Source organism: Mustelus asterias, chromosome 11 (genome assembly GCF_964213995.1).
Source record: "Mustelus asterias chromosome 11, sMusAst1.hap1.1, whole genome shotgun sequence".
In the NCBI taxonomy this organism is placed as follows: domain Eukaryota; kingdom Metazoa; phylum Chordata; class Chondrichthyes; order Carcharhiniformes; family Triakidae; genus Mustelus; species Mustelus asterias.
Genome location: NC_135811.1, coordinates 111,511,790 through 111,521,577, shown reverse-complemented (window position 1 = coordinate 111,521,577; position 9,788 = coordinate 111,511,790). Strand labels below are relative to the sequence as shown.

At 46.5% G+C, this 9,788-nt stretch overlaps 1 protein-coding gene across 1 annotated transcript in view; it reads left to right on the top strand.

Moving 5' to 3' along the window:
* Nucleotides 1–373: 373 nt before the first annotated feature.
* Nucleotides 374–9,788, top strand: part of naglu (N-acetylglucosaminidase, alpha) — a 67,311-nt gene continuing 57,896 nt past the window's right edge. The window contains exon 1 of the mRNA XM_078224297.1: nucleotides 374–816. Coding sequence (XP_078080423.1) covers nucleotides 407–816 — 410 coding nt within the window. The 5' untranslated portion in view covers nucleotides 374–406. The remainder of the gene's footprint in view (nucleotides 817–9,788) is intronic.

The following is a 9,788-nucleotide window of genomic DNA, read 5'->3' as shown; positions in this document are numbered from 1 at the left end:
GGAGCTCTGTTCTGATTGGTTGTTGTGGGAGCTCTGTTCTGATTGGTTGTTGTGGGAGCTCTGTTCTGATTGGTTGTTGTGGGAGCTCTGTTCTGATTGGTTGTTGCGGGAGCTCTGTTTTGATTGGTTGTTGCGGGTTCTCTGTTTTGATTGGTTGTTGCGGGAGCTCTGTTCTGATTGGTTGTTGCGGGAGCTCTGCTCTGATTGGTGTTGTGGGAGCTCTGTTCTGATTGGTTGCTGTGGGGTATCTATTCTGATTGGTTGTTGTGGGAGCTCTGTTCTGATTGGTTGTTGTGGGGTATCTGTTCTGATTGGTTGTTGTGGGAGCTCTGTTCTGATTGGTTGTTGTGGGTTCTCTGTTTTGATTGGTTGTCTCCGGGAGTCAGACGGTCTGGGCTGGGTTGCTATGGCGGCGCTCAGGCTTTGGGCCTACTCGGTGCTGTTTGTGGCCTCGGTTTGTGCGGAGTCTCGTTTCGAGACATTAGCGCATCTGCGGCCGTCTGTAAAGGATGAGGATCAAACACAGGCTGTGCGGGAGCTGCTGCACCGGTTGCTTGGGCCCCGCGCCCGGGATTTCCTGCTGACTGTGAACCGATCAATACCAGGGCCCGAGGAGCTGGACCGGTTTGAACTGCGGTCCCTGCCGGATGGCCGGCTTTCTGTCCTGGGGAGCACTGGCGTGGCCGCGGCCACTGGACTTTATCGGTATCTGAGCACTTTCTGCGGCTGCCACATCTCCTGGTCCGGGGATCAACTCAAAGTCCCCTCACCGCTACCTGCCGTCCTCAAGCCCATAAGGGTCACCTCCCCCAACAGGTAACAGTCAGAGAGTCGGCGCAGACTCGATGGGCCGAATGGCTTTTCTGCATTGTCGAGATTCTATGCGTCTGACCCAAACCTATCATAATCTTGTACAACTCTAACAAATCGGTTCCGAAGAAGTATATTGGACTCGAAACATGAACTCCACATCTTTCTCCAGAGATGCTACCTTACTTGCTGAGTTTTTCCACCAATTCATGTTTTTATTTCAAATTTCCAACGTGCAGTATATTTCTTCAATCAACTCCCCCTTCAATCTCCTTTCCTCCAAGGAGAGCAACCAGTTTCTCGAATCTAACTTTGTACCTAAATCCCCGCATCCTTGGAACTACTCTTATCTTTTCTACACTGTTACTGAAGCCTTCACATCCTCCCTAACAGAATTGAACACTACTCCAGCTGAAGCGGAACCAATGTTTTCTAAAGATTCATTATTACTTCCTTTATATTCCCTGTCTCTCTTTATAAAGTTCAGTATCCTGCATACCATTTAGCTCTGAAGAAGGGTTGCAGAAGACTTGATGTGATTTGATTTATTATTGTCACATATATTAACATATACAGTGAAAAGTATTGTTTCTTGTGTGCTGTACAGACAAAGCATACCGTTCATAGAGAAGGAAACGAGAGTGCAGAATGTAGTGTCACAGTCATAGCTAGGGTGTGGAGAAAGATCAACTTGATGCAAGGTAAGTCCATTCAAAAGTCTGATAGCAGCAGGGAAGAAGCTGTTGTTGAGTCGGTTGGTACGTGACCTTAGACTTTTGTATCTTTTTCCCGACAGAAGAAAGTAGAAGAGAGAATGTCTGGAGTGGGTGGGGTCCTTAATTATGTTGGCTGCTTTGCTGAGGCAGCGGGAAGTGTAGACAGAGTCAATGGATGGTAGGCTGGTTTGCGTGATGGATTGGGCTACATTCTCCACCTTTTGTGGTTCTTTGCGGCCTTGGGCAGAGCAGAAGCCATACCAAGCTGTGATACAACCAGAAAGACTGCTTTCTATGGTGCATCTGTAAAAGTTGGTGAGAGTCGAAGCTGACATGCCAAATTTCCTTAGTCTTCTGAGAAAGTAGAGGCGTTGGTGAGCTTTCTTAACTATAGTGTCGGCATGGGAGACCAGGACAGGTTGTTGGTGATCTGGACACCTAAAATCTTGAAGCTCTCAACCCTTTCTACTTCGTCCCCGTTGATGTAGACAGGGGCATGTTCTCCTTTGTGCTTCCTGAAGTCAATGACAATCTCCTTCGTTTTGTTAACATTGGGGGAGAGATTATTGTTGCAGCACCAGTTCACCAGATTCTCTCTCATTCTTGTACTCTGTCTTGTCATTGTTTGAGATCCGACCCACTATGGTGGTGTCGTCAGCAAAATTGAAAATTGAATTGGAGGGGAATTTGGCCACACAGTCATAGGTGTATAAGGAGTATAGTAGGGGGCTGAGAACACAGCCTTGTAGGGCACCGGTGTTGAGGATGATCGTGGAGGCAGTGTTGTTGTCTATCCTTACTGATTGTGGTCTTGTGAGTGAGGAAGTTCAGGATCCAGTCGCAGAGGAAGGTGCCAAAGCCCCGGCCACGGAGTTTAGAGATGAGTTTCATAGGAATAATGGCGTTGAAGGCTGAGCTGTAGTCTATAAATAGGAGTCTGACATACGTATCCTTGTTATCTAGGTGTTCCAGGGTTGAGTGCAAGTCCAGGGAGATGGAGTCTGCTGTTGCGGTGATAGGCAAACTGTAGTGGATCCAGGTAGTCCGGGAGGCTGGAATTGATTCGTGCCATGATTAGCCTTTCGAAGCACTTCATAATGATAGATGTCAGAGCCACCGGCCAAAAGTCATTAAGCATGCGGCTTGGTTTTTCTTGGGTACCAGGATGATGATCATTATCTTGAAGCAGATAGGGACCTCAGATTGTTGTAAAGAGAGGTTGAAGATGTCTGTGAATACCCCCGCCAGCTGATTCACACAGGATCTGAGTCCTCGTCTGGGTACCCCATCCAGGCCAGTCGCTTTCCGTGGGTTGACCTTCGAGAAAGCTGCTCTGACATCTGCACTGGTGACCCCAGATACAGGTTCATCCAGGGCTTCCAAGGTGGAGGGCATGCTCTTGCTGACCTATTCGTCAAAACGGAAGTAGAAGCATTGAGCTCATCAGGGAGGGGTGCTTGGAGCCGGCGATTTTACATGCCTTCATCTTGTAGCCTGTTATGTCTTGCAGACCTTGCCATGGTCGGTGTGGTGAGCCTGGGACTCTAGCTTGGTCCGGTACTGTCTTTTGACATCTTTGATGGATCTCCTTGGATCGTATCTGGCTTTCTTGTATAGGCCAGTGTCGCCTGACTCGAACGCCTCAGATCTAGACTTCAACAAGCAGTGGATATCCCTGTTCCTCCATGGTTTCCGATTGGAGAACACAGGGATTTGCTTCTTTGGCACACAGTCTTCTACACACTTACTAATGAAGTCAGTTACTGTAGTGGCGTACTCGTTCAGGCTGGTTGCAGAATTTTTAAATACTGACCAGTGTACTGACTCTAAGCAGTCCTGTAGGAGATCATCCGATTCCTCAGACCAACATTGCACGATTTTCTTTGATGGATTCTCCTGCTTCAGTTTTTGCTTGTAAGCTGGGAGCAGGAGCACAGCCTTGTGGTCTGATTTACCAAAGTGTGGGCGGGTGACACAGCGGTAGGCATGTTTGATATTTGTGTAGCAGTGGTCTAGGATGTTTGGGCCTCTGGTGGAGCAGGAGATGTGTTGGTGGTAACTTGGCAGTACGCTGTTGAACTTGGCCTGATTGAAGTCCCCGGCCACGATGAACAAGGCCTCAGGATGTTTTGTCTCAAGGCTATTCATAGAGGTATATATTTTGTTCAGCGCGATCTTCATATCCGCCTGAGGTAGGATGTAAAATCCCATCAGGGTAACGGAGATGAACTCCCGTGGAAGGTAGTAGGGGTGGCATTTTAGCGTCAGGTATTCGAGGTCTGGGGAGCAGAAAGTTCAGTAAGAAGTTTAACAACACCAGGTTGTTAGTGTGACATGGGCGGCACGGTAGCACAGTGGTTAGCACTGCTGCTTCACAGCTCCAGGGTCCCGGGTTCGATTCTCGGCTCGGGTCACTGTCTTTGTGGAGTTTGCACATTCTCCCCGTGTCTGCGTGGGTTTCCTCCGGGTGCTCCGGTTTCCTCCCACAGTCCAAAGATGTGTGGGTTAGGTTGATTGGCCAGGTTAAAAATTGCCCCTTAGAATCCTAAAATGCGTAGGTTAGAGGGATTAGCGGGTAAATATGTGGGGGTAGGGCCTGGGTGGGATTGTGGTGGGTGCAGACTCGATGGGCCGAATGGCCTCCTTCTGCACTGTAGGGTTTCTATGGTTTCTATGAACCCAATATCCCGGTTGAGGCCGTCCTCGTGTGTGCGGAACTTGGCTATCAGTTTCTGCTCAGCAACTCTGCGCCGTCGTGTGTCGTGAAGGCCGCCTTGGAGAACGCTTACCCGAATATCAGAGGCGGGCATTCGGCCGGAGTGAGCCACGTCTCCGTGAAACAGAGTACACAGCACTCTCTTTGGAGAACTGAGGGACTGCTGTGTACTGTTTCGTTTGAAATGCCAGCTCTGTTTCTCCACAGATGCTGCCAGATCTGTTGACAGCATTTAGTTGCATTTTCTGTTTCATTGCCTTTTTAATTTGTCCTGCCACCAAGCTGAATATAGAAAGTTGAGAGGGGAAATGAAATAATAGGGGCAAAGAAAGAATATGAGAAAAGACTGGCAGCTAACATGAAGGGGAATCTAATTCCACAGGCATAGAAGAGTAGCAAGATGGACCAAAAAGAGATCTACTAATGGAGGCAGAGAGCATGGCTGAGGTACTAAATGAGTGCTTTGCATCTATATTTAACAAAGAAGAAGATGCTACTAAAGTCAGAGTGAAGGATGAGATATTTGGCAGACTGGATGGGCTAAAAATTGGTGAAGAGAATGAACAATATAGAAATGCTTAAAATTGTTAATTCACCAGGACTGGGTGGGATGTATCACAGGATACTGATGGAAGAGGGTGGAAGTTGCAGCAATACTGACATTATCTTCCAAATCTCTTTCCATTATTGCGGCTGGAGGTGATGGATGATTGCAAATGATGCATCCTCTTTCAAAGAAAATGTGTAAGGATAAGCACAGCAATTATAGGCCGCTCAGTTTAATAGATGCCCGAATAGCAACCAAATGGTCGGGTGGAACACAAAAATAATGGAAGCCATTCGGAAAGGCATTGCGATGATCATGGGAGGTTTTAATTTACGTATAGAATGGAACACCTAATGTGCAAAGGTAGCCTAGATAAGGAGTTAAGAGAATGTTTTTGTGATAGTTTATCAGAGCAGTATGTTAGAAACATAGAAACTAGAAACAAAAGTAGGCCATTTGGCCGTTTGAGTCTGCTCCGCCATTGATTTTGATTATGGCTGATCATCGAATTCAATTTCCTGATCACCCTTCCTCCCATATCCCTTGATCCTTTTAGCCCCAAGAGCTATATCTAATTTCTTCTTGAAATCAGACAATGTTTTGGTGTCAATTACATTCTGTTATAGCAAATTCCACACATTCACCACCCTCTGGGTGAAGAAATTTCTCCTCACCTCAGTTCTAAAAGGCTTACCACTTATCCTCAAACTATGACCCCTAGTTCTGGACTCCCCCACCATCGGGAACATTCTTTTTGAATCTACCCTGTCTAACCCTGTTAGAATTTTATACATTTCTATGAGATCCCCTCTCACTCTTCTAAACTCCAGTGAATATAATCCTAACCGATTTAGTCTCTCCTCATATGACAAACCTGCCATCCCAGGAATCAGCCTGGTAAACCTTCGCTGTATTCCCTCTATAGCAAGGACATACTTCCTCAGAAATGCGCACACCAAAACTGCACACAATACTCCAGATGTGGCCTCACCAACACCCTATATAATTGCAGCAAAACATCCCTATTCCTATCCCTTTCTCCAATCCTCTCGCTATGACGGCCAACATACCATTTGCCTTCATTACTGCCTGCTGCACCTGCACGCTTACTTTCAGCGACTGATGCGCAAGACTCCAAGGTCTCGTTGAGATTCCACTTCTCTCAATTTACACCCACTCAAGGAATAATCTGTCATAACATAAGAACAAAAGAGTTAGGAGTAGGTCATCTAGCCCCTCGAGCCTGCCCCACCATTCAATAAGATCATGGCTGATCTGATAGTGGTTTAATTCCACGTACACGGCCGCTCCCCATAACCTTTAATTCCCTTATTGATCAGAAATCTATCTACCTGTGACTTAAACATATTTAACGAAGTAGCCTCCACTGCTTCGCTGGGCAGAGAATTCCAGAGATTCACTACCTCTGAGAGAACATAGAACAGTACAGCACAGAACAGACCCTTCGGCCCACGATGTTGTGCCGAGCTTTATCTGAAACCAAGATCAAGCTATCCCACTCCCTATCATCCTGGTGTGCTCCATGTGCCTATCCAATAACCGCTTAAATGTTCCTTCACTGCAGGCAGTCCATTCCACACCCCAACCACTCTCTGCGTAAAGAACCTACCTCTGATATCCTTCCTATATCTCCCACCATGAGCCCTATAGTTATGCCCCCTTGTAATAGCTCCATCCACCCGAGGAAATAGTCTTTGAACGTTCACTCTATCTATCCCCTTCATCGTTTTATAAACCTCTATTAAGTCTCCCCTCAGCCTCCTCCGCTCCAGAGAGAACAGCCCCAGCTCCCTCAACCTTTCCTCATAAGACCTACCCTCCAAACCAGGCAGCATCCTGGTAAATCTCCTTTGCACTCTTTCTAGCGCTTCCACATCCTTCTTATAGTGAGGTGACCAGAACTGCACACGATATTCCAAATGTGGTCTCACCAAGGTCCTGTACAGTTGCAGCATAACCCCACGGCTCTTAAACTCCAACCCCCTGTTAATAAAAGCTAACACACTATAGGCCTTCTTCACAGCTCTATCCACTTGAGTGGCAACCTTCAGAGATCTGTGGATATGGACCCCAAGATCTCTCTGTTCCTCCACAGTCTTCAGAACCCTACCTTTGACCCTGTAATCCACATTTAAATTAGTCCTACCAAAATGAATCACCTCACATTGATCAGGGTTAAACTCCATTTGCCATTTTTCAGCCCAGCTTTGCATCCTAACTATGTCTCTTTGCAGCCTACAACAGCCCTCCACCTCATCCTCTACTCCACCAATCTTGGTGTCATCAGCAAATTTACTGATCCACCCTTCAGCCCCCTCCTCTAAGTCATTAATAAAAATCACAAAGAGCAGAGGACCAAGCACTGATCCCTGTGGCACTCCGCTAGCAACCTGCCTCCAGTCCGAAAATTTTCCATCCACCACCAATCGCACCAATGGAATATTATATACTGCAGAAGCTATGGGCCCTAGCAACACTCAGCAATAGTGCCGTTGATGAGCTGTTCTAGTACCACAACAACACTGGCATTCACCTGGCAATGTCGAAAATTGCCCAGGTATATCTTGTACACAAAAGGCAGGACAAATCCAACCTGGCCAATTACTGGCACATCAGTCTATTCTTGATCATCAGCAGAGTGATGGAACACGTCGTCGACATTACTATTAAGTGGCACTTAGTCAACAATAACCTGCTCACTGACACTCCGTTTGGGTTACTCCAGGGCCACTTAGGTCTTGACCTCATTACAACCTTGATCCAAACGTGGACAAAAGAGCTGGACTCGAGAGGTGAGGAGAGAGCAGCTGCCCTTGACATCAAGGCCGCATTTGACCGAGTAGCATCAAGGAGCCTGAACAAAACTGAAGTCAATGGGAATCAGAGGAAACCACTCTACTGGTTACAATCATACCTAGCACAAAGGAAGATGAAACCGAAACAGAAAATGCTGGAAAATCTCAGCAGGTCTGACAGCATCTGTGGAGAGAGAGCTTCAAAAAGAGCTGAAGACAACTAGAAAGAGAATGAGATTTATACTGTTGTGGGGACAAATAGACAAAGGGAATGTAAATGGTGATGATCACGATTAAGTAGGGTGCTGATAGTGGCCCATTAAGAGATCAGAATTAAGGTAAGCAGTGTGTCAAAGGACAACCTGAAATAGGTATCAGATGACCCTAGTGGGTGGGGATGGGAGGGAAGACAATGGTAAGGGAAAAAGATAGAAAGTGCGATTTTAAAAAGTCGGTAATGGAAAAATGAATCAATAGAAGAAATGGGGGGAAAAATGATGGAAATAGAGTGAAGATGGAGGAGAGAGTTCACGATCTGAAGTTGTTAAACTCAATGTTAAGTTCAGAAGGCTATGAATTGTCTAATCGGAAGATGAGGTGCTGTTCCTCTGGTTTGCATTGTGCTTCACTGGAACGTTGCAACAGGCTAAGGATGGAAATGCGGACATGAGAGCAGAAATAGCAAGCAGCAGAAAGTCTGAGTCACACTTGCGGATGGACCGAAGATGCTATGCAAAGCGGTCACTCAATCTGCATTTAGTCTCTCCACTCAGATCCTGCACGGATCAGCTGGGAGGGGTATTTGCAGACATCTTCAACCTGCCATGATGCCATTATGATGGTCGTTAAGGGGTTAATGGGTCTTGAGCCATAGGCTATTCTAGCCAGGTCAGGGTCGTATCATAGACACTGCTGAAACGAGATATCTCTGAGTTAGTCCTCGAGCTTTAGTACCTGTGTGCCGGGTCGTTAAGAATTGTGTAAAGAGGAGATGCTGCCAGACCTGCTGAGATTTTCCAGCATTTTCTCTTTTGGTTTCAGATTCCAGATTCCGCAGTAATTTGCTTTTATCAAGGACACTATAAACTTCTTCCTATGGTGGGAAGTAGTAATTTAAGCTCCTGAGTGCATACCAGGCTTGAGGTGTGCTACATGTTTTAGTGTGCACAGGATGAGGAGAGAAAATAGGATTAAATTGTATGTAATTTTGATGTATCTTTAATATATAAGTGGAAAAGTGAATCGTGTGGAGGACGGAGAAGATCTGCAGAGAGATTTGGACAGGCTGAGTGAGTGGGCGAGGATATGGCAAATGGAGTATAACGTTGAGAAATGCGAGGTTATACACTTTGGAGGAAATAATAACAAATGGGATTACTATCTCAATGGAAACAAATTAAAACATGCTACCGTGCAAAGGGACCTGGGGGTCCTTGTGCATGAGACGCAAAAGCCCAGTCTGCAGGTACAACAGGTGATCAAGAAGGCAAATGGGATGTTGGCCTATATTGCGAAGGGCATAGACTATAAAAGCAGGGATGTCTTGATGCACCTGTACAGGGCATTGGTGAGGCCGCAGCTGGAATACTGTGTGCAGTATTGGTCCCCTTATATGAGGAAGGATATATTGGCATTGGAGGGAGTGCAGAGAAGGTTCACCAGGTTGATACCGGAGATGAGGGGTTTGGATTATGAGGAGAGGCTGAGGAGATTGGGTTTGTACTCGTTGGAGTTTAGAAGGATGAGGGGGGATCTTATGGAGACTTATAAGATAATGCGGGGGCTGGATAGGGTGGAGGCGGAGAGATTCTTTCCACTTAGTAAGGAAGTTAAAACTAGAGGACACAGCCTCAAAATAAAGGGGGGTCGGTTTAAGACAGAGTTGAGGAGGAACTTCTTCTCCCAGAGGGTGGTGAATCTCTGGAATTCTCTGCCCACTGAGGTGGTGGAGGCTACCTCGCTGAATATGTTTAAAGCGCGGATGGATGGATTCCTGATCGGTAAGGGAATTAAGGGTTATGGGGATCAGGCGGGTAAGTGGTACTGATCCACGTCAGATCAGCCATGATCTTATTGAATGGCGGGGCAGGCTCGAGGGGCTAGATGGCCTACTCCTGCTCCTATTTCTTATGTTCTTATATACCTTCACAGAATATTAGACTCAATCTCTGAAAATTGATCCC